This window comes from Populus alba, chromosome 3 (genome assembly GCF_005239225.2).
Source record: "Populus alba chromosome 3, ASM523922v2, whole genome shotgun sequence".
Taxonomy (NCBI): domain Eukaryota; kingdom Viridiplantae; phylum Streptophyta; class Magnoliopsida; order Malpighiales; family Salicaceae; genus Populus; species Populus alba.
The window spans coordinates 13,964,082-13,989,166 of NC_133286.1; the positions used below are offsets into that span (position 1 = coordinate 13,964,082).

General features: G+C 33.6%; 3 protein-coding genes across 4 annotated transcripts; 1 reads left to right on the top strand and 2 right to left on the bottom strand.

Annotated features, from left to right (window-relative positions):
* Positions 1-976: 976 nt before the first annotated feature.
* Positions 977-6,626, bottom strand: LOC118028646 (uncharacterized). Of its 2 annotated transcripts, XM_035032327.2 has the most exons (7): positions 5,990-6,626; positions 5,210-5,686; positions 4,601-5,119; positions 3,987-4,181; positions 3,722-3,876; positions 2,419-2,529; positions 977-1,470 (listed from the first exon to the last, which is right to left on the bottom strand). In XM_035032327.2, exons 1-7 carry the CDS (start codon positions 6,149-6,151, stop codon positions 1,410-1,412), a joined length of 1,680 nt encoding a protein of 559 aa, XP_034888218.1. In that variant the 5' UTR covers positions 6,152-6,626; the 3' UTR covers positions 977-1,409. The 2 variants fall into 2 exon arrangements, with proteins under 2 accessions (XP_034888218.1, XP_034888217.1); XM_035032326.2 differs by having other exon boundaries at positions 4,601-5,686.
* Positions 6,627-8,966: 2,340 nt separating this feature from the next.
* On the bottom strand, positions 8,967-11,334 carry LOC118028644 (uncharacterized). The gene is made up of 5 exons (XM_073408009.1): positions 11,014-11,334; positions 10,814-10,923; positions 9,811-9,925; positions 9,575-9,683; positions 8,967-9,450 (listed from the first exon to the last, which is right to left on the bottom strand). Exons 1-4 carry the CDS (start codon positions 11,148-11,150, stop codon positions 9,599-9,601), a joined length of 447 nt encoding a protein of 148 aa, XP_073264110.1. The 5' UTR covers positions 11,151-11,334; the 3' UTR covers positions 8,967-9,450; positions 9,575-9,598.
* An 8,524-nt stretch (positions 11,335-19,858) lies between these two features.
* LOC118028643 (protein DYAD-like) lies at positions 19,859-23,954 on the top strand. The gene is given in 8 exon segments (XM_035032321.2): positions 19,859-20,236; positions 20,342-21,060; positions 21,177-21,560; positions 21,735-21,756; positions 21,758-21,853; positions 21,933-22,016; positions 22,623-23,411; positions 23,519-23,954. Coding segments are annotated over 8 exon segments (2,493 nt in total). The 5' UTR covers positions 19,859-20,047; the 3' UTR covers positions 23,729-23,954.
* The last annotated feature ends 1,131 nt before the right edge of the window (positions 23,955-25,085 follow it).

A 25,085-nucleotide genomic window follows, 5' to 3' on the forward strand; every position in this document is an offset into this window, starting at 1 on the left:
GGGCTTCTTAAGTAATAATATACTGTTATGTAAAGGGTCCATGTTACATGCTGGCCGACAACAAAGAAGGAAAAGCAAGAAAAGCTCAAAGTCTTTTTGTCTGCTTGTAAGAATGAAAGACTTTTCATTGATATCTTAAAAATAAATTTTAAAAAATAAAATATATATATATTATTTTAATATATTTTAAAAAAAAAAACATTTTAAAAATCAAATTTTACCATCGTCCAAATACTCCTTAAATATTCAAAAGAATTGAAGGGTGGATGGATAATTAAGATGAAGAAAGTTGAAGGAAGGGCTATTTTTAGGAATGGGCGCCAAAAGACCAGCAACAGATTCAATTGAGACCAGTGAAATTAGATTTTCCACAATTTAACAGCGATAATCTCATGAGTTGAGAATATAAACCTAGCCTTTTTCTCAATTATCATAACACATCATATGTTATTCACGGCAAGCTTTCACATGGAGGGAAAGGCGATTACATTGTTTCAGGAAATGGAGGAGACGAGAGCATTGACCAGTTATGAGTTGTTTGTGAAGGCCATACATATACAATTAGAGATTTCATCACATGCAATGGTGGGAGGCTTAAACCCTAAAACGATGAGGGTGAAGGCAAGGATTAACAATCACTTCCTCGTTTTTGTTATTGATACAAGGAGCACTCATGATTTTATCTACCCAGGCATAAATAAGAAGGCTAGGTTGGGAATTTTATCCCAGTCTTCCGTAGGGGTAAAGACTACGGATTACAACAAATACAGGCCCTCGTAATCTAGCTAGGAGGGTGTTTTATGGTGTTAAGAGTTCAGTGGCTGAAGGGATTAGGATCCATTTTGTGGGATTTTTAGAGTTAACCATAAAAATTAGACTAATTAGGCTTAAAAGATGGAACTAGAAGGATTGGGGGCTCCAGAGTCCGAGATTGAAAATCTATTGGTTTCATAACCCTCATGGAGAAGACATCTGATTGAATCAAATACTGGGATCACCAAATTTTGTATTACTTTCGAAAATAAAATACACGGTGGTGAACAAGAGAAATCGTTACAAGTTGGATCCCTGTGAGAATAAGCACCAAAATAATGGAAGGACTGATATTAGATGCTTGATGTTTTCAATATGATAAAAGAGCCTCTTTGCTGAAGATATCATTTGGGTTTCTAGGCCAAATGAATAAAAAATGGAATGAGCAAAAATTCTACCCCGCATACAGCCGACCACCTCAAACCATTGTTCAGTCCATTTAACGTTAATCAGCTTGCACTGAAACCACAGAAAAATCACCTGTGCTGTTAGAAAAGGACTGAACTTTTGAGACATTTGTCATGCTGGAGAACTTGGTGATGGCAGGAGTTCCTGAGGTCATCACTCATCAGGGAGCTGCTTGTAAACTGGTCGCCTTAGTTCTCAGCAGGCGATGATTCAGATCTACAAATGTCACCACGACAAAGTGGACATACCCTGCAAACCATTAAAAAGTAAGGCAAACGACTAGATAATACACTGCCAAAATAACATTAAAACTTACAAGAAGAGGGAGCAATATGACATCATACCAGCAGCTAGCATGCAAAGCATTTAATCTGCATAATAATGTTCTCATGGGGACAGCCAGTGGTTATAAGTTGTAACTTTTAAGACCCGGTGTTGTCATGTTAGTAACAAATTTCCTCTTGCGGGTTACAATTTGCACTCAATTATACAAGTCAGGCAAGCCATTGGATATTAAAAAAAAAAATCCAGAAAAAGATATAAATCAGGCCAACCTCGAGGTTGCTATCAAACAAATACCAACAAAAACTCTGTTGCTGCATATTTGAAAGACACGCAGAACTCACAGCACCCAGAAAAACCCAAAAGTCCAGATCCATTTTAAGATTTCTAGTGATTCAACAAGAACAAAGTCAGATGACACAAATTTGATAAGCCTTATGATATGAGGAATTATGTAGCGCTTCTAGTGAAGTGCAGCCTCTGTTAGATCATTTGGGACCTACTTACAATAGACAAGGACGCCACATGAATGTGGCAAAGAGTGAAAAGACACTGGGAGTTCTGAATAGTTGCTCTGATCTGGCAACAAACGAAATTTTGGAGCCATTCTGATAGTTGTGCTTGGCATTCTAGTCAACATTGTGTAACCTTCAGTCAGTTTTATCAACTTATATTAGCATCACTAGTCAGTGACCCAACATGTGAGTCAAGTGTACAAATGCAAATACAAATTTGACAATCTCAAATTTTCTGCAGAACTGTCCTTTAACATTACCAAAAAAAAAAAAAAAAACTTAAGCAGGAACAAATAAGAATTGTGTAGTTTCACAACAAAAGAGTTTATTTTAAACATGCATGTGTAGATGCATGTATTTATAGGCTGTTAGTTGTAAATTCAGGGTTCAAAAAAAATACCTGTGAATCTCCTTAAGCCACTTGTCTACACATGTTCTGTGGAATTCGTGATGGCAAGGCAACACTCGCATGCTGTCTCCTTCCTCATATTCCACAAGGCATATGTAACATCTGTTATTTAAATGACAAAAAGGGAGACGAGCATAAGTAAAAAGACAATCATGATAAAGAGACAGTGATGCAATATAAAAATTCAATCAAACTTCATTGACTTGGATAAGAATAGCAGACAACAATGTAATGAAAATAACAAGATTATGAAAACAGAAGGAAGAAACAATGCTCGGTGAACCTTCTAACCTGGAACAAACATCAAAAACTTACACAAAAGAAGATTGCAGATAATAATTCTTACACACAATATGACACCTTTTCATGAGAAGAAGAAGAAGATCACAAACTTTATTGAAGTGGGCTTTATGTGGTACTTAATATGAAGGTAACTAACTGTACACTGAATATGTTGACTGCTTAACTATATAATACATTAGATGGTTTCAATGTAGCTGCCTGCATGTAGAATAGGAGATTTGAGGAAATGGAGAAGCAATCACAATACAATGCTCAGAGTTGGCAATTTCCTCAAGACACCTGCGTGACCATGTCAGCACAATCAGACATGGAACATGTGTGAAATCCACAAGTTGCAAAGTGGAGGATAAGAATAAACAAGGCATCCCTTCAAGGCATTTATTCAATGTAACATTCAAATCAGGTTGCAGGGTTCCTATTAGAGCGCAAAAGACTTAATATTGGCAACATTGAAACTGGAGAAAATCAGTGCTTAATTACTGGGACAGCAGGCTGATTAGGAAGATTGAGGAGATTTAAGTTACCACATGGAGGAGATAACAGGAGATATGGTTCCCAAGGTATTAGACTAACACTTTGTCGTGGCAATGGGATTTCTCATTTTGTGAAGGTAAGCTCAGAGCCTGGCAGGCACTTTAGATACTTGATCCGAAGCAGTCTTTGTAGAATTTTTCACCAGCAGTTAACCAGATTGCAATTTTTCTAGATGTAGGTGATACAAGCAGTTACCTTAAAGTTTGTGGATTGAGGAAATATATAGAAATCCTCACTGTCAACTGCCAACCCTAAAATGTATCTACACAGAACCTTCACTATATTGGCCTTGATGTAAAATCAGAAGCCAGGAATACAAATTATTTGCACTTAAAAACCCTATACATACATAGATACACATTCATTGTTCTATTTGAGTTATTCAAACAAAAATTTAGTCACTTCCATCTGAGAAATATAATACACTAAAATCTGATCAGCAAATATGGCTACTTACTGAGCTGTATCCTCATTCTGATGTTTCTGGGACTTGGCATATAATTTAACTGGCAAAGATTCCACTATTTCATTAGGAGCGGGTACAGATCCAAGTGAAGACATGGAAGGACGAGAGGATAATACAACTGATTGCTGGTGAATTTCATCCAGAACCTGATTATACAGTATGAAAAATTCAGCTTACAAAGATCTAAATAAAAAAGGAGAAAAAAAATGGAGATAAAAACTGGGGGATAAACAGCACAAAGCTAACGGTCTATTACCTCAAATAGAGCTTCAGCTAACATGACAATTCTTGATATGCTAGCCCTAGCACTTGTGTCATCATTTAAGTTTGCATCTCGATTATTTACACGACATGTACAGCGACCTGTTCTGTGTTGACCGGATAAAATACAAGACCTCTCATGTCCAGAGAGGTTTTCGAAACGGCTTCCCAATCTCTGAAGAGCACGAACCTAAACCCTTCGATGCGATGGTCAGTAATTTGTTCAATTTCAAGCACTCAAAAGGAAAAGAAAGTACAAAGGAAAGCATGGCTGAAAGTGATATGAGATTTAGCCCAGATATAGATGGGTCCCTTTTATTGCCTTTCAGGTGAAAACTGTTCCAACAGCAGGTAAGCACAATGCAGGAAATGTTAATTTTATATAAGCAACAGGAATGGCTTTGACCCAAGTCAATCCCAAACAAGACCATCAAATGGTCTGCTCTACAAGTAGAAAGCATTCACTACTTCACCACATACTGTTCAACAACATATATAATACTCAATGTTCAACCTCAAAAGTTACAAGCCAGGCACAATGTGCTCTTTAGATGAAAATATGTCCTATGGAAACTTTCAATAATTATAAAGTATAGGGAATTTACATACCTGAGATCGTATTCTTCTCCTTCGTTCAAGGAAATTTGATCTATGCTCCAGCAAGTCACGATACCTGGCTTCTCTTGTTCTAGAGGTTTCCAACTCATGATCTTGAATGCTGAACAGTGAGCTAGACATGCCAGATGAAGGATAACCCAGTGCAGTTGTGGAGGTTAGAGTATTCCCTTCAGATTCTGGCATCCTCATCTCCCCACCCACTGCCTGTCTCCCACTACCCTGGCTAGAACCTCTCATTTCTCTCTCTTGTTGCAAGGGACAAAATGTAAGTTCTGGTAGTGATGACCGACGAAGAACTCTATCACGAAGTCTTCCAACACTTAAGGTTCGGCTAAAACGAACATTACGCTCAGCAGGTTCTTGTGCTCCAATTCGCCTATCGGAATGTCTAGTCTCAATCCCATCCATGTCATTGAACATTCTAGGAGAACGTAAGTTTGCATCAACCTCCACTCTATTTCCACCTCCATCTCTTCCTGAATTGCGAGTTGAAAAAATATTCTGGTTTTCCTGCATGTTGTCCAAGAGATCAGGTGCTTGACTATGCAACTGCAAAGCAGCAGCCGTATCTTCATGATGATGTGCAGCAGTTCTACTCACCAGGGATGTAGCCAATAAATCACTAATTTGTTGCATTTCATTTCCATTTCCATCAACAACAGAATTGGCAGACTGTGGATGATGGCGAATCTCATCTTCACCATCAAACATTCTGGGACCAGTAGAATGAGTTTGATGTGCCCTTGACGACCCTAAACTCGCTGCTCTGCTCAACCTAAAACTCACATTACCGGGAATAAAACTCAAGCGCGAAAGAAGCCGACTTGGAAAGGTCAATGACTGTGTAGGAGCAGCAGCTCGAGCAGAGCTGCTACCTGTTCTAGAGGAAGTGTTTGTGATACTTGCTTCATTCCATTCATCGAGCTCAACATCCGACGATATACAGGGCGTTTTATCAGATTGCTCCACTTTAACCTTTCCATAACACTCAATTTTAACCTCATCGGAGTCTATTTCATTCCGGTTAGTAGATGAAGCATTTCCTTCACAATTTTCTTTATTCCCATCATCACAAACCTAAAAGAGCATGGGTAAAACAACTTTAGTCCTTCAAAAACCTATAACCAATAAACTCTCACATCATTCTTACAAATCAACGATAGCATCATAACAATAACAATGATGATACTTAATAAACACAAGTCCTGAAAAGATGCGTTAACACATTTTCCACGATTCGAGAAAAGAAAACATGAATTTCCATTGACATTGCACACGAGTGAGTGAATAAACAGAAGAACTAAACTGCATTAAAATTGAGAAAACTAAAAGTAAGACAACCAAAGAAGTCAAAGATGGAGCAATGATAGAGCGACTGACATGGTCACCGCTGGTACTATCGCGAGATCCACAAGAAGTACCCAAACAAGAAGACTGGAAAACCTTACTCCTCCCTTTAGATTTTCCCTTCCGTCCACTTCCACTTGATGACGACGACGACGACGCACCACCACGATATGCCTTGCTTCCACTGGATCCCATCTCTCCTCTTTAAATATCACTCTCAACAAAATGCCACCCGAATTACATCACTGGCCCCTCGAAGCTTCACCCTTTCAGATCTCAAACCGAGAGGCATTACATTTATAGGAAACTAATGAGAGTTTGGTGAAGTGGGCTTTTAAATTTGTGTAAAAATATGAAATGGATTCTTGTAAAGTTTCGATCTTTTAAAAATTTGTAGATCTAAAGAGAGAGAAATAGTGAAAATCACATATGGTTCTGTTTTTGGAGTGATTATACTGATATCTGTTAGTAAAGGGCAGTTGAAAATGAAAATGTTGATCGAAATTAGATGCGGGAATGAGACAAAGTAACTACTTGCAGAGAGAGTGGGGAAGTAGACTGGTTTTTCAAGGAAGTGCGTGTCTGTATGCGTTTCAGCGAGGGTCTTGAGTCTCTTGACTGTGCCTTTTGAGAGGGGAGAGAGAGAAGACAAAGGTGAAGGAACATGGGCTCCTTTACTGATTTGCATGCGGTATTTTAGGTATAAAGTGTTTGACGGGAAGCCACGTGGGAATGATGGGGCTTCTTTTTTATTTATTTATTATTTTCAATTTTTGAGAGATAGAGGGGGGGGGGATGATAGGTTTTTTTTTTGTGGTAGGTAGCATTTGTAATTATAATAGCTTGTTTAGAAAAAAAATTATTTAAAAATATATTAAATTAATATTTTTTTATATTTTAAAATTTTATTTTTAATATTATCAAATCAAGATATTAGAAAAAATAATTTAAAAATTAAACTTTTTAAGACTACAAACAAACAATTCATATTTAAAGACATTATAATATGCTTAATGAAAAGGCACTTTGTTACTATAGTATTTTAAATTATAGGATTTAACTGCCACAAGTTTTGATTTTGTTGTGCTAAATTTTTTTAAGAATATTTTAACAATTGTGTTTTTAATTTTATTTAAAAATGCATTTACATTTATGAATCATAAAATATGCATATTAGGTATTTGAAATATAAATTTTCTGCCAGAGTCTACATTATTAGACTTCATAAAAGAATAAAAAAAAAAAAAAAGCTTGTCTTAAAAGCCATTACCGAAAAAAACTGGAAGGCGTTAAGAACAACATGGCTTAGATGATTAGCTTACTTGAGCAACTCTTATACAATACTTTTCTTGAAGCATGTAAGATAAATATTGAAAAGCTAAAATAATATTTTATTTATTTATTTTTAGTTTTTTCATTTAGTATTTGGATGGGAGATGCTCTTAATACATCATATTTAATGGCATTGACCTAATTTAATCAATTTAGATTAATTAAAGTTTTGACTTTTTAAAATAAAAAAAAAAAGTTTGAAACAATAATGACTTGATGAAGAAAAAAAAAAGACAGTTTTTTTCCTCCTACTCGAACCATATTGGCTGGGACATTGCTAGATTGAGAAAATGACTTTTAAATAGGTTAATTGGTTTAGAGAACCATGAACATGATCTGTTGACTAAACCCTTGACCTTTTAATTTCCTAACTTTGATCCATTGAACTATCATAGGTCAAAGCAACACACCACGACACCGTCTTCATTAAAGTTCCTTAGACTTCCATTTATTAAACTCTGTTAAATAGCATGTGGCATTCACATGTGGGGTTATTACATCTCAATTTTCAATGACGGTAGCCCAAGGAACCTTAGTGAAGATGATATATTGCAGTGACATAATTGTAGAAGATGTGAAGAAATATATGATTATTTTGTTTTGTTGTTTATTAAGGATATAATAGTTTTTATATTTTCTTTTTAGTTTTTTTTATTTAGCATATATATAGTCTTTTTGTATTTAGGTTAAATATATTTATTTTGATTATTTTAATTGCATTATACAACATTAGTAAAACTCTAGCTTCCTCTTTTTTGTTTTGTATTTCTCTTTATTTATGTGGATTGTTTAATATAATATCAAAGCTAAATTTTATAGAATTTAGATATTATTAAAGTGTTCCATTTATTTTTAAATAATATTAATTGTAAAATCTTTGTTAATATGGAATGAGATTTGCGAAGACTTTCAAATATTATTTAAAGATTTAATGATTATAGTATTAAAAACTAAAATGATTTAACAAAAACAAACATATTTCATGCTATAATATCTAAATTAGAATATTATTAATGAAAGGATAATAATTACATCAATAAACTCGTTAGGTTAAGTCAATTCATTTATGACTTTCTTAATATTCAGGGAATCATGACATATCGCTAAACATCGTACCTGATCTTTAAATATAAATCAAATAATTGTTTAATTTATTTAATCATATTTTATTTTAAAATATGATTATATTTGGATCAACTTATCAGAAAATCTAATGGGGTCACTTGCATAAAAAACCACTGGTTAAAAATTAAGATGAGATGATTAATTAAGTGTGACTTAATTGTAAATTAACATAAGAGATTACAATTCTAAACTTAGAAACAATCAAGTTAGGACTTAATTGAATAATTTATAAAATTAACATAAATAATATTTGTGATATTATTTAAGAGACAAATTGATATTTTAACATTAATAGAAAATCATGCCTCTTATTTTCTATACATTAGATGACAATACAAAAGTAAGTACAATACACTTAAAATAAAAAAAAACTAACACTCAAAAGTATAAATCCCTTCTTAACAGAATTTATGAGATTTCTTATTAATGGTTTATATAAATTACTATTGAAGGCCAGACAATTAAACGATTTGTGGTTTATGACCATTCAATTTTAAAGCAATTATTCAAAAAAAAATCTAAAATTCAGATAATCTTAAACTTTAAATAACTATGTCTGTTTAACAGAATCTTTGGGATTAAAAAAAAATTATCGTTTCCATTACTGAGAAACCCAGCAGTTCCCTCATCTGGGAAGTTATAACCGTAGTCATTGATGTAGCAAAAGTTGGCCACTGTTAAACCACTACGGACCCAGCTAACTTTCCAACACATAATTTACCTTTGCATAGGCATGCCTTGTCCAGCAGCGCTACAACCTAACAGCTCAACAGATTATTTACATGCCAATTTACCCAGGCATGCGAGAAAAACAGCATCATTTCCTACTGTACATCACAAGAAAAATTAAAAGGAGCAAGAGTTTTGACATCTTCGATTTCTACCATTGTCACCTTGTGGAATGGAGATAATCTTTGAAGGAGATCTGATGTAATTACTTAGAATAAAAAGCAGTGCTCAGATTTGAAGGAAACTGGGTAACAATGATTTCTGTCACAAACTTGGAGTCCACATAACCAGCTAGACACAGATAACACCTGCATTTAATGATTCAGTAAGCCAATGATAAAAGATTCTGACAAACAACAACATCAGGAACTAAATTTACAAGATAAAAACCAAAACCCATTTAAGGAACCTCTAACAGGGCAGGACACTTACACTAGTACCATTGTAGAAAATGAGTTACAGATTTCTTCGCCCAAGCTGCCAAGCAAACTGATCAACAGCCACCATAGCACGGGATGCTGCACCAATCGATCCATCATACCTGCCAGTGCCACGTTCACAAAATGAAAAGACAAGATGAAATTCAACTTCTTCACATTAGCAGCCCAAATCTGTTCAAATATGAAAGTCAAAACTAAAAATATCAAAACAAACAGAAAGGGGATTACAATGCAACCAAGAGGAATGCTGAAGTCTGCATGATGATGGCACCTTCACCAGCAGGTTTTGATGTAGTCATAGACCTTGCACAGAAACAATTCTCATGAATGGATGTAACCACATCTGTCCACCCAATTCAGGATCTGTAAGATAAATATTACAAAGAGAACAAGAAAAAATGTACAATGATATGGTGCAAGACAAAATTAGTGGGATGTGTGATGTTATAAAGAATGCAAGGCATGGGGCATTTTCCAAGCAATTGCAGTCAGGTACGAAAAAATGCTAGCATCAAGGAAAGCTGCAATGACTTGCACGAACAGCATACTTTCACTTTAGAAGATCACAATTCTGACTAAAGATTGTTCTCATCATTCTAGTCAAAAGAAAACCTTAATTTTATTGAAACAAAAATAACAAAAAAATTTCACTCTGGTTTGTCTTGGAAACTAATGAATGTTCTCATTTGTAACTGCTAGAATGTCTATGAAATTATAGTATTACACATAACAGGGTTATAAGTGTACCTATCTACTTCTTTGCCAAATACAAGAAACAAGAGTGATTGGTATGTTCTTTTCTAATCCTGATTGTATAATGGGAAACAATGGTACTGGGAAGGCAGAATACACATCTATTGATCCCATGCGCAACAAAAGCAAACAGAAATCCTATTTGATTCAATCGATAATGCCTAAACTCTGAAAGGGCAGAAAAGAAATGTTCTGAAAACACATTTTAAGGTTCGATCAGTCATCCATGCGGTACATTTGCGAGGAGGTGCATATTTGATAAATCAAAAACACAAAACCAAATATCCTCAATAACTCTGCTAAGCTGCTACAGGCTGCAGTATAAGAGCACATGATCTTAACTGAGACAAATTTCTTTGCCAAATTCAAGAAAAACAAACTTGAATTCTAAAAAAAACTCTGCATTCACTAATATCAACAAATCACTATACTTGTAACCAATAAAAGTCCTTCAATAAGTAACCACAGCGAAACTTACATTGATTTTGACCGATAGTAAAGTTCTCTGAATGAAGTTTATTCCTTTTAACAAAATCAACAAACTGGCTCACTTCAGTGGGAACGGCATTGATACCTTCTTGTTCTGCACTAAAACCACCACGCCATAATCAAGACTTTAACAAACATAAGAAAACTAAATCATTTGTGGGTTTCAAATTATAATTTCGTTTCTCTTACATGATAGAAAGCAAGCGAGATGGTGCATTTGGATCATAGTTAATAAGCAAAGCAGCCTTCAATGGTTCACCGGTAGAAGAGCCAACGTTAATGGAAGTCCATTTCTCCCAAGCTTTGTGTACAAAACCCCAGTCCATTTGTTTCACCAAGCCCTGATCAGATACCGGAGAAAAATAATAACTATTTGGTAGGGAAAAGAGCAGACATCGGAATAAATTGAAAAAACCCTAATTTTAACTTGTTGATTTTGTACGGAAAGGGGCAGAAGTTTAACGGCTGTTTGGTATCGCCAAGCAAGCAGCATTCGTAATCGTTTAGTTTTTTATTTTGGGGTTGGGCGGAATGATAATTAAGTTTTCAACCATTTTTTATTTAAAAATTAAAAAAAAAATCATCCTAAAAACATAAATAAACCTGCTAACCTTCAAATAATCCAAAAGATTCAAAAATAAAAAAAATCAACTTTGAAAACTAAAAATTTGCATAGGTTAGATATCCTCTTTCAAGCAATTTCAAGTTCAACTTTCTTAGAATAAAACTCATTTACATCAATATCAATTATTTTGATGGTCAAAATTGGCATCACTTGATTTTATTTTATTTTACCAAAATTTGATAACTTCATTTCTCCCACCTCAAACCATAGACTTACAAATAAGAGAAATGAAGTTATGGGTCAAAAGTGAATATTGAAAAAATTAAAGGGATTGAAAATAGATGAATTGCAAAGTAGAAGGATCAAATTCAATTTTTTAGTCAAGCTTGAAATGACCACCTAGTTTCTTTGTGTTTTTCACTTTGATCGCATATCTAAATTTTCCTTGGTTAACAAGTGAGGAGTAATTGATCTTCAATTTAGCTATTGGTTATAAAACGATCAAGTCACTATAAAAAGTCTAATGATCAAAATAAAAAGAAAAACGCATTATTCTAGTTCATGATGAAATGCGAGAGGATTTACAGTGCTCGAGTGCACAATAAAAGAAATATATATAGAAATAAAAAAATTTAACCTAAAAAATATAATTTCGACATGATCAAATACATTTCAATAAATATTTTTTTTTACATTTCAACAAGATTTGTTGCCCATGCTCCATGGCAAGTATGTAAAAAAATGTCAGGGAAAAAAATTATGAGACCTGAGTTATTAGTTTAGTTAGCAATTTAAATAATATGAACAATAAAAATAATAGCAAAAAAGGTAAACAAAAAAAAACAAATTCATGTTTTTTAAAAGGAAAGCAGGAGAAAGGTTTGAAAGATGAAATTGAGATAAATTTATTTAAAAAAAAACAAAAAAAAGTGAATTTGTGTTAACCTTTGAAATTAGTGATCATAATCATGGACCTAAGACCAAACCGGTATAAGCCAAACTAAAAAAAAAATAACAAAGCAAAACTAAAAAATAAAGGGTAAAAAATAAGAAAAATCAGCTTTAAAAAAGGTAAAAAAACTAAGCACACTCGGATGAACCTTCTAAACCTAATCTAGTCTTTAAAACTCGCAGCCACTAGAATTATAGACCTGGTTTTAATCAATAAGTTTAATTCTCAAACAATTTGATTTTGAATAATGAAATCATAGAAAAAATATTAATAAAAAAACTCGCAAAAAAAATATAACAACAAAAGGAACGAGGATAAAACTTGATAGAAAAAATCCAAGTATGATGAAATTGTAAAAGAAATAATTAAAAAATGAGCCTAAACAAAAAAAAAATAGCAATCAAAAGAATGAGGATCAAAATTGAAATATTAAAAAATAACATGAGTGAAATTGAAAAATATTTATAATTTTATAGAAAATTCAAAATTAAATAATAATAATCAAGAGAACAATGACTAGGTGTGAAGGAAAAAATAATTTTTAGGGGCTAGGTTGAATTTTTGAAGGAGTTGACATGAAATTCAAGACGGAGAGAGAAAAAAAAAAGAAAAAGATAGTCGGTGTCAAACTCGATAAGCATTTGAGGTACACACCACTCTATCTCGTTGAGGGAGTCAAGACCTTTCAAATGTTGTCGCAGAAGGCAGTGTTTGATAGTCTGACATCCTCGCATGCACCCCTCAAATGGTGCAGGGACCTTATACGTGTAGCACATGCCAACAATTTTTTTTTAATAATACTAAATAAATATAAAATACAACGATTTTCATGAGTAGTCTTAAGATCTACAACAACAAATTAATATCAAATGACCAAAAAACTCCTGGAAGAGAATTATGCTGGTTTTGTCTTCAAGGATATAAAGTTATTTGCACTGTTCTAAAAAAACTAGAAAGACAAAAACACCTTTGAGTAGTAGGCATTAAACAATTTAATTTATGGTTAAATTAGTAATTTTATTGTTAAAAGAACAAAATAACTATTTAGTTTCTAATATACCAGACAAGAAGATCCTTCGTTCTTTAGTGCTTGTGCCTCACAACAATTATGCCTCCTTCTATGTAGTTCAGTCCTTGGCTCTCATCAATATGTACTATTTAGTTTCTAATATACCAGACAAGATAATTAAGTTGTTTTTAATTTGATAACTATCCATATCCTAGGTTTTATTTAAAATTTATTATGTTGTAATTTTTAAAGTGATTTTCGTTAAATCAGACAATTTATCAATATTAATTTCTTGTATATCATGGAGGGTCGAACAAGCTTGTCCAGAACCATGAATAAAAATTATTATCTATTTATCACTCATTTATTTTTAATTTGGTAGATTAAAATTTGACCAAGTTTTTGTAAAGTGAAGATTTACATGTAGGGGTTTAATTGCAAATACTTTTTTATGAAGGGGTTAAATTATACAAATCATAAAATTAGACTATTTCCAAAAAGACTAAAGTGTCATGAAAATAAAATATAAAAACTAAAAAAAAAAACTGATAAAATTTCAAAGGCCAAAATGAACTTTTGCAACAATAAATTGATCGTGTCTTATATAGTGCACACCTGGCACGTATATGTATATTTTTTGGTGTATTCCAATATAGTCCAGTCCAATCTCATCTATTAACATGTTTAATCAATTCCAGTGCATTTTCATTTATATTGTTCAATTTAACAGTACAGCATTCTAAACATATTTTTAAAATTTATTTGATATTGTAATTGTGATTATTTTTTATTTTTAATTTTTAAAAAAAAATATATTAATTTTTTTCTATTTTTTAAAATTTATTTCTGACATTAATATATAGAATCTAAAAACATTAAAAAACATATTTTTTATTTATTTGCAAAAACATGTTTAAAATGTAAAAGCAAACCGGTTATTATTAGAAAGAAGTTGATTGGCAATAATATGATAACATAATTTTTATTTTTGTGAAAAATACAGCAAATAAAAGGTCGAGCATCATATGAAGGCTAGCTATGTGTGTTGACCTGTGTGCTATTTGCCTGTAATTTGTAATCTTATATATTATTTTATGTCTATTTTATAATTAGAATATGAGACCACATGTGTTCCAACAATGGAGTTTTCTCGAGTTTTGTTGTTATTATTATTTGTTTATTTTTCTTAATTTTTATGCATTTTTTATTTTTTTTTACACTAACAACTTTCTCTCCGTAGACTTTTACAATAAAAAAACATAACAAGGCATTGAGCTCGATTTTTCTGTTTAGATGCATCAAGTGTGAGCCCATCTATTTACTACTGTGGTCTTTTTATAATTGAAATTTAGACTCATATTTTATTTTCATGATTTAACATATTGATTTAAGTTTAAGATCTGAATTCAAGCTGGAGAGTATATTTAAAAATATGATTTATTTTTCAAAATATTTTTTACTCTAAAATATATTAAAATATATTTTTTTTATTTTTTAAAAAATTACTTTTGATATTGGTACATCAAAATTATTTAAAAGAATAAAAAAAATATTAATTTAAAATTAAAAATAATTAAAAAACAGACATGATTTTAGTTTGAAACACAAACTTTTAATTGGTAACTAAATTGCAAGCCCTGACATTTCCGTCTTGTAGAATTGGGTTTCAATGGGGCAATAATCAATTTAGGCGGGAGATCAAGACCTTCTCTTTTCTTAAATCACTTCGTTTTTAGGATTCTTGTTGGGAAAAACAAAAAAGTCCTAGTCAACGCATAAACCAGGATAAAAAATAGACATTGATATGGACTTGCATAATAATTTTTCTTAGGTTATGAATAAATGGGAATGCTATCTTAATCTACATCCCTAAATATTAAAAATAAATCTTAAAATCATCTAGCAGTTATGGTCTAATAATAAAAAATTAGAACTAAAAAGATCTGTTCTATTATATGTTTTAAGTTCGAGCTATAGTTACTAGAAATTTATATGATCATTAATTTTAAAATTAGTAAAATTAATCGAAGATACACGCAAGTTATCCTGAATATTTATATTAATAATAATAATAAAAAAACACTAAACCAGTAGGATAGCCTTGAATGTCCCCGGTTGTGCAAGCAAACCTTTAGTCGGAACTCTTATAGTTAGTGTTGTGTTTTTCTTAGTTTTTATCTGTCAAAACATTGAATAGCAACTTTATTTTTCTGAATTATTTATTTTATATATTAAAAAAAAGCTAAAGATGAATGAAAAATTATCGTACTCAGGAGACATTTTACTATTTATTTATTGAAATTGTGGCATGGCAGTACTGCTCCAAGCTAAAAAAAAACACATTGAATTATGTATCAGGGACAAATATTGTTGTTTCATCACGACACGAGTATCTTGACAATTACATGTTATACGGGGTTATATTAGTTATTTTTGTTTTTTATTACACAGTAAAATTATTAATTTAACCCTATAATAAATAATAATGCTTGACGCATAGGGACATTTTGGTTTCTTGGATTTTTTTAAAATAATATAATAACTTTTTATGCTTTTAGAGATAAAACCAACATAACTCATGAAGATATTTTTTTATCACTTTATATTGATTTTATTGTAAATATAAAAATTACTCAGTGACATTATTATAGTTGATATGTATTAAATGTTATTAAAAAAAAAATTTAACGTGTTGTGACACGCGTCACTGTATGAACGCCTCACACATTATCTGGGAAAAAGCATACAAGGCATTTAAGCCACTAAACATCACTTTTCATTTCAGTATTTGAAAGGTTTGGGCATGAGAAGGCGTGTGCCTCAAATTTCAACCACCAATAATCGATGACTATTTTTTTTCTCTCTCTCTCTCTCCATCTTAAATTTTGTACTAATCTTAGACCAAACCTTGCAATTTATTTTTTCTTTACACTTCATCCTTGTCTCTTTTTTTTGCTATTTTTTCCCTATGAATTATCTATAAAACTATAAATATTTCTCAATTTCACTCCCCTAGCATTTTTCAACTTATAAATAATTTATCAAATTACAAATATTTTTTAATTTCACCCTCACAATTTTTTAATCTTTCAAATTGATCTTCATTTTTTTATATATATTTTTTATCTTTTCAAGTTTTTTTTATTAATATTTTTTTACTATTTCATTGTTCAAAATTAAATTAGTTTGGAATTAAGCTTATTGATTGAATTCAGTCTTGAAATTTCACGAGTTAGGAATTTTAAAGATCAAACAAGATGTAAGAGGTTTGTCTTTTTTGATGTTTTATTTTTTATTTTTTATTGGTTTTGCTTTATTATTTTTTATGATTTTTCTTCTACAGGGTTAGCCCCAATTTCATGATCAAAATCATCGATTTCAAAGGTTAATATGAGTTCATTTTTTTTATTTCAATTTCATCCTTCAACTCTATTTTCCTACTTTTTTTTTAGGAAATTATTCAAATCTTATACCCATGATCGCAGGGTTTGCGAGTTCACTTGATTTAACATGGATTTTGATTTTTTATATTTTTTATAACCCAATTTTTTAATATTGAGTTGTTTGATAATACGAATAAAGTTAGGTCTGATTTTTTATTATTTTATTTATTCCTTGTTTTTTTTTCTGTTTTTTTCAAACATAGATCATCAATTAAACAAATGACTCTAGCCTCGATTTTTTTGGCCAAAGCATTTTTATCCCCGCAGCAAATCTAGCAATTGTCTAACGGGCACGACAATTAGTAACAGAAAATTTATAGCCATCTTGCCAATCGGATTTGTTTTGTTTTTTTTATCATTATTTCGTCAAATGTAGCGTAACTTTTTCCGTTATAACATCCACTTCCAAACACAGGTTTCTCTTTGAATTGTTGTATCGAAAATTCTAGAACTCAATTAGAAACCCAACATGAACAAAAGTTTCTCATCCATTAAAACCAGAGTCATGAACAAGAACATAATCTATCCAAGTCCATTCGTTATGGCTAACGGAGTTACTGGGCCTTACATGCATCCACAGATCACGTGCCTGTGGTACAAAGCAAATGTAGGCAAATCTATATTTTTTTTTAAATTATTTTTTTATATATTTTAAATTATTTTGATGTGTTAATTTTAAAAATAAAAAATTATCATTTTACTATATTTTAACATGAAAAATATTTTAAAAAATAATTATAACTACACTCCAAAATAAACACCGATTGATAAATAACTAGAGACCAAATAAATATACCATACAATTATTGTTTTTTTTTTACTTCTTCAAACCCTTGATTTAAAAGTAAATGTATTATCTTTTTTATTCAATTCTTAGAATTATTAGCTTAAAGAATTTATTAAATTTATTAGATAAATGTGAGGGATATACTCTTAAAATGGCCAAAAAATAAATCTCAATTTATCTATAAACTGAAGAAAACATGTACAATTTACCTTCTTCAAAAAAAAATAAAATTGCGTGTCATCCCTCTTCAATAATTTTTTTTTTATTAATGTGGATATTCATTCAATTTACATATACTTTGTTTAATTTTATATATTATAAAGTTAATAAAGTTTTATAAAATTAAAATCTAAGCTATTGAGTAGATTATGGTGCTCCTCGTGTGGTGTGGGTATAGAGAAGAGAAGAATATTATACACCCGAGCTGGAACTACAAGACCATATCCAATGAGGCAACCCCGACCCGAGCCTCTCCCATAATTCTCACAAGCAAGCATCCGCCACGTGGTCAGAAGCTACAGATGTTATGACTTGGCTACACGTTATTGGCCACCAGGAACCATATGGCTCCTCAAAGGCCATAGATAAAAAAATCTAAGAGCCAGTTTCTTTAGCTCTCAACCATCTAAACAACATTTCCAGAGGCAACAAGACTCGGGAGGGGTAAAACGGTAAAACGGTAAAACAGGAGACGTTACTGTAAAGGAGGGAGGGGGGACCAGAATCCAGGTCACGTGAGGCGCATCCCGTCTGGTAATAATCATTACTAATTTTTTTCCCTCTTTATAGCAGAAATGCACCCTTATTGTTGGTTTCACAACAGAAAAATCTCCCTCGCCCTTCTCTCTGTGTTTTCTCTCAAGCTGTTTTTTCTTGCTCTCCGAACAATCCATCACAAGCAGCTTTTGAAACAGAAACAGAAAAGGTCTCATTTTATATTTATTTTTGCTGTTTAATTTTCAACTTGATTTTTTTCATGTGCATTAATTAATGCTGGTGTAGTTACTCTTTGGCTGGTTGAATCGGTGTTGGTACTGGATAAAAAATCTCAAAAGGAATGACCCATTTGCATGTCATTATGGAGTGTGTTTGAATGAGGAATTCAAACAAGTCCTGACAGAGTATGTATTTTCCTGTGGTTAACAGATATACGTTGTTTGGCTTCTGGAAGATTCTCAAAATTGAGATTTCAAGCTCAAAAGTGTTTTTGATACACTTTCCAAGCTTCATGATCTTTAATTTACCAGCGGTGTTTTTCCTAGTTAGTGTACTTTAAAGGTCGCGCGTAATGATCAGTAGTACATAGCTTTGATTTTGCATTAATTCCCGTTCGCTTCTTCTTGTTTTCAGTCTCTGCGTGCCAACAATATAGAGATTCTCCTGCAGGCTGTGCAAGAATCACTATATATATATATATATATATATATCAGGCCTTAACCCTGCTTTCTTTTCTGATCAATCCTTGTGTTTATGATTGATTAATGAGATTAATTGTATGTTTGCTTCAAATGATTATCTTATATATAGTCTGATTTTCCCTTTCTTTAATCATGTCCATGTATGTTTATTCGCCGGGGGGCCGGGGAGGACGAGAGATACGACTAGCTAGTATTAACTTGTGCAGTTGAAACTGTTTCTCTATGTGCAGAATATGACTACCATGGAGCTGGTTGATGTTGCAGTGATAGACCACCCATCGGTGAGTTTGTTCTTTCTTCTCCTCACTCCCACTCCCCAGCCACCACAGTACCCCTTTCTTTCTGTTGCTCCTCTATTTCTCTCCTCGTAACCCACGCGCTCTTTTATCTCTCAAATCCACTCGCTGATTATAAGTCTACTGAAGTTTTCAAATACTCAACCGAATTCCTACTAATCTTTGTCTCACGCTCACACACATACCAAACCCACACGCGCGTCCCCTGCAATTTGTTATGCAAATCAAACCCCGCTCTACACATCCTTGGTGCCCAAGTAAGTGAAATGATGATATTACATAACAAAAACCACATAATTATTATGCTATGTAACGGTATATTCCAGACATTCTCTATCGAGTATTGCACACGAGGGGCTTATGCATACATAAATTCTCACCCCTTTTAAAAAAGAAGGGTAATACAGTGATTTTAGTTGTGCTTGTGAAAATGCAGGAAATAAAAAGGAGGCAGAACTCCGAGGACGCCGATAGAAGGCTTATTTTAGGCGGACAATGCCTGCATCACCCAACATTTACCACAGCACCACCATTTGGTAATATTTGTAAAACAAAAACACAAGCCCGAGCAACAAATCTCTCCCTCTTTTTTATCTCTCTTGTTTCCTCTCTCTCTCTCTCTCACTTGATTTCTCTCTTCTGATTTGCTGATTTTTTTTACTGCTCGTACTAGCTAGCTAGCTCTACTCCTATAGCTCACAGTACTGCAAGTACGTAGTACTACTGCAGCTGCTGCTAGTGCTAGTAGTAGCTATGTCGTTTTCCACGCTAAGAGCTCTTGTTTCTGATCAAAATAAGGAAATCTCTCATTATTCTTTGTTTTCCATGCTTAATAATGAAGACCCAGCTGAGCATATTAAAGTGAGCTCTTTTTATGAAGTTGATCACTCCAAGCTGCCTCATAAATCCCCTGATCAACTCAACAAAACTCGGGTTGTCATGGTATTTTTTATATAATTCAACAATATTCTTAAACCCGGCTCACCATTTTTTTCTCTCTGCTTTAAAATTTGTTGGTGTTTGTTTCTGCTTGAATAAATATCTCAGGTGAATGAAAAGACCAGGATGAGAGTCTCGCTGAGGTTTCCAAGCATCAATTCTCTAAGACGTTACTTCAATGAGATTGAAGCTATTAATTACAAGAAAGACATGAAAACAAAGAAGAAGCAGCTACCAGCATTCGATGAGAAATACATTTTAGGATCAGAAGTTGCAGCGGAAGCTCTTTATAGGAGAATCTCTTCTCAAGAAATGGCAGACAAGAGTTACTCATGGAGTTTCTGGATGGTTATACATCCTTCGGTTTCACCAAGAAAAGTGTCATACCCACCTACAAGTACTCATGTTAATAAATTTGTTGGTGCAAGGAAGGTGTCTCTCATGTCTGAGCTCAGCGGGACAGGCATGGTTAAGTGGGGTCAGCGCCGGCAGGTCAGGTTCTTGGCTAAACACGTAGAGGATAAACGTGAAATAGTGACTGCATCGAAGGATTTGATTAAAAGCGAAGAAGAGAAAGACAGTGATGGTAGTGATGATGATACAGACGAGGAGGACGAGGAGGAGGTCGATGTTAAGTTAGCAGTAAACAAGTCAAGTGAAGCTAAAAGGAAATTACGTAAGAGAAAGTGTCGAGGTGGGTCTGGTATTAGCAAATTATCATCAAAAAAGAAAAGGCGTAAAATTGAAAAGAAGAACCAGATTGTGGTCTATAGGCAAAAGAAGAACAAACTCATCAAGAATTCTATTGACAGATGGTCTGCGGGGAGGTAATAAAGCTTTTATTAGTTAATAAACTAAATTCAGATCGTCATTTGTGTTCATATATTTTTTTGATTTGTGTCTTTATGTAACTAGCTAATTTGGTTGGTTGATTTCTGTGAAGGTATAAATTGGCTGAGGAAAACATGTTAAAGGTAATGACAGAGCAAAATGCTGTGTTTCGACGCCCGATTTTAAGGCCAGAATTGAGAGCTGAGGCACGGAAGTTGATTGGGGATACTGGGCTGTTAGACCACTTGTTGAAGCATATGTCAGGGAAGGTGGCTCCGGGAGGAGAAGAGAGATTCAGAAGGAGGCATAACGCAGATGGAGCAATGGAGTATTGGCTGGAGAAGGCTGATTTGGTTGATATCAGGAAAGAGGCCGGTGTGCAGGATCCTTATTGGACACCTCCACCTGGGTGGAAACCTGGTGATAATCCTAGTCAGGATCCAGTTTGTGCTGGAGAGATCAAGGAGCTCAGAGAAGAAATTGCTAAAATTAAAGGGTACTGGTCCTTCTGTTTTAACTAGGATTGATTGTCTTTCAATTTTGTGGTCTTTTAGCTTGTTAGTGCTGTTGATCTGGTAATGCCCACCAGTTTTTCTCTGTTACTCTTGGGGTGAATTGTGTGCGCTACTGATTCCATCTCTCGCGTATGTGTTGTTCTTATGGGGGGCAGGGAGATGGAGGCAATGGTGTCTAAAAAAACACGGGGAGGAATTAGCAATGGTGGCAGCACCGAATTATTCTCCTACAAGTCAGGACATGGAGCATGACAACTTATTAATTCCACTGAAGGTAATAGATATGAAAGCTTGACCAGATTTTTGGACTGACCCAAGTTCTTCTCTTGACAATCCATGTACTATTTTTGCAGGAAATGTACATTGATTTGGTGAATAAGAAGGTAAAGATGGAGGAACAACTAAAGGAAATTTCAGAATCTTTGTATGGGATTAAGGTAGGAGAGCATGAGAATTCTTCCTTTAATAATTATCATTTTCTTTTCAATTGAAGTGTGTAAGATTTGATATGAATGATTCTTTCCACGTTATGACGTTCTGGGTGCTACTAGTGTATATAAGATTTGTTCAAATAAGAAATTCCTGGGTGATCGCATGATCCACATCATTGGAAGATGGTAGTAACAAATTGACCATCTGATGAATGTATCTATTCTAGATAATAAGTTGATGCATAAATTGCCATGAAACCATTTGAGAAGCTGTTATATTTAGAGGCTTGATATGGCAGTGTTGCATATTCCAGACTAGATTTTTGCAATTAGTTCAATTTAAAGCTCAAAATCCCACATTAAATAGTTTCATAAATGATGAATGTTCTGGCAGTGGATTTCCGTTGTCCTTGGTAGTACTTTCTAGTCTAGACAGCATTTATATTGTAACAATGATACGCTTAATGATGATCTTAGGATGAATTGGTTAGTTAAGAATTTAGTTGTCGTTACAGTGCAACGTGGAGGCTTGGCTGCATTTATTGTTGTAGCATTTAATTATGCATTGAACACGGTCATTATTGTGATGATGGAAACATTCAATTAATGCAGGAAGAAATGGAGAAGCTAAAAACCAGAGTGGAGAAATCAAACAGAGCAGAATCAACAGAAAAGCCAGCTTTATTAATGGGTTCAACAGAGTCAATCACGCCAGAAGGAACTGGAAGGAGGGGGAAAGGAGTGATGCATCAGGAAAAAGAAGCAACGGATTTAGGGGAATCAGCACAAGAACAATGCAAGTCATCATCAGGAGGCATCATAGCACCAGGAACAGAATCACCAGCACCAACAGAGGACAGGGCAGCAAAGATAGAGAGGCTGAAAAGTGGGTTTAGAATATGCAAGCCCCAGGGAAGTTTCCTGTGGCCGGATATGACTACCTCAACCCCTCACCGTCAGGTTGTGGTCCTACTAGAAGACCTCAGTGCAGTACACACACCTCCCTCAGTGTCCTCCACTACACCAAAACAATCTCACTTCCTCTTTGCTCCTCCATCTCAAACCCATACACCCCACCGTACTTTCCCTGTGAAGCCATTAGCTGAGAGAAGGCCTATCACCATTCCCCAATCCACAGCTGCCACGACTCCAACCACCTGTCCTCCCCTTGATCAAATGACTCACTCCCAGTATGAGAATAGCAGCATTTCCACTTCTACTACCATCACCACCGCTACCAAAACCCCTCTCATCAACCTTAATGAGCCACTGAATACCAATCAAACTGATGATTATGGATTGTTTTGTGGGTCTCAGTCTCATGCTGAAGCCTCTCCTCACCCTGTCACGTTTCAAAGAAGACATCATCAAGATGTGACCACCAGTATTGCCATGCCAAGTGCATGTGTACCTGATCAAATCTCAATTTCAATTCATACCCATATTTTAGTGATACTATCATAGTATACATGCTGACTCCCTTTTCATTTTCTGTATGTTTTACACAGTTGGGACCCACAAAGAAAGGGATGATGAGCCAATGGGAGGAAGGTGATCGGAGAAAAGGAATGATAAGGTACTGTGAGCAGTGTGAGCAGCAACAGGGATGCTCCTCTGCCTCTTCCATTGCATCTTCTTCCTTGCCAATGGGAAAGGGGACTTGGTTGGCTCTGGCTACTTCTAAGGCTTCCGTGGAGCACAAATCTAAAAGGGGTTAAACAATCTATAATAATAATAATAGTAATAATGGCTAGTTTATTATGCTAGAGTAGTTATTTGTTAAACCCCTGAAAAAACATTGATTAGGTTGGGTTTCACTTAATGCTTTCCTTGTCTTTGGGCAAGGAATCTTCTCAACATAGTTATATACACATATTGCATATAGGAGGAAAGTCTGGAATGCGATTTATGCGTTAGATATTTTTTTGGTTACTCTGATGTTCTCTTTATTTACCAGGAAATAATATAGGAATTATTATGTTCCACTGCCTTTGTTGTTCATGTTGGTGGGTCAATTTAGCTTTGATTGATCGCATTACAGATTGACTAATAAGTTCACAGAATGCTGTTATAGTTTTGAGAAAAAAAATCCACAGCTACGCATTAGCAAACAGGCTTGTTTAATCAAAACAATATCAAGAACAGATGCAAGATTTCAGAATGAATGCAGTTATGTTCGGATACGACACAGTTTATGTTTGATGGTGTGATTATATTGTTTTTTAAAAATATTTTTTATTTAAAATATTTTTTTTATTAGCATATCAAAACTATTAAAAAAAAAGAACATCAAGTTCAGCTATGTGTAAAAAGATATATATAAAAAAATAAATTATCACCTAATTTTATAATAACTAAAAATTTTAATTAGTTTATAAAGATCTTGGTTAAAGAATTGATGATATAATAGAAAATTTAAAGATCACGTCTTATGTATTTTATATTGTTATATATTTTTAGTAAACGATATATTATTTAGGTATTATTTTCATTATCCACTGAATAACATCAAAGAAAACAAAACCTTGTACCTTACTATCTCATTGTCATTTAGTGAATAATAAGGTTATATTATTTGGCCCTGTGGTATATTAATTAACATAGAAAGGAAAAGGTCCTAATGTTGGACCATTACATCATGAGTTAATTAACATATGATAAAATCATTTAATATACATAATATTTTTTTTTTTTTGGTAACCCGGGGTGTCCGGACCAGCTTACACGCATCACGACTAATTCCTGAACTCACTAAACATCCTGCAAGCCCAGTGAGCATGTAAGATACCGCGAGAATGACAGGCGTGCACAGACAAAACTTGAATCCTGGTGCAGAGAAAGGACACAAGACCTTTCCACCGCTGGGCTACAAGCTCAAGTGCCATTTAATATACATAATTTAGTCCCTGTAGTCATGGTTTAAATGGCTATATACCGAATAACATTAAAAAACAATGGTCTAACATTGGACCATCCCATCATGTGTTATTTACTATATGATGAGAATATTTATGTACGAGACTTATTACAGTTTGAAAATCTCATATTATATATTTGCTATAGTTTTTTTTTTAT

Bases quoted from the DNA above. Each gene is read 5' to 3' on its own strand.
- LOC118028646 (XM_035032326.2), bottom strand. From the start codon at position 6,151: ATGGGATCCAGTGGAAGCAAGGCATATCGTGGTGGTGCGTCGTCGTCG. The intron at 4,182-4,600 runs GTATGTAAATTC...CGAAGGGTTTAG, and splicing joins GGAGAAGAATACGATCTCAG to GTTCGTGCTCTTCAGAGATT. The intron at 1,471-2,418 runs GTATTTTTTTTG...AATGGTTTGCAG, and splicing joins TGGCTTAAGGAGATTCACAG to GGTATGTCCACTTTGTCGTG.
- LOC118028644 (XM_073408009.1), bottom strand. From the start codon at position 11,150: ATGGACTGGGGTTTTGTACACAAAGCTTGGGAGAAATGGACTTCCATT. The intron at 10,924-11,013 runs GTAAGAGAAACG...TGGTGGTTTTAG, and splicing joins TCTCGCTTGCTTTCTATCAT to TGCAGAACAAGAAGGTATCA. The intron at 9,926-10,813 runs GTAAGTTTCGCT...TTGGGTGGACAG, and splicing joins TACTATCGGTCAAAATCAAT to ATGTGGTTACATCCATTCAT.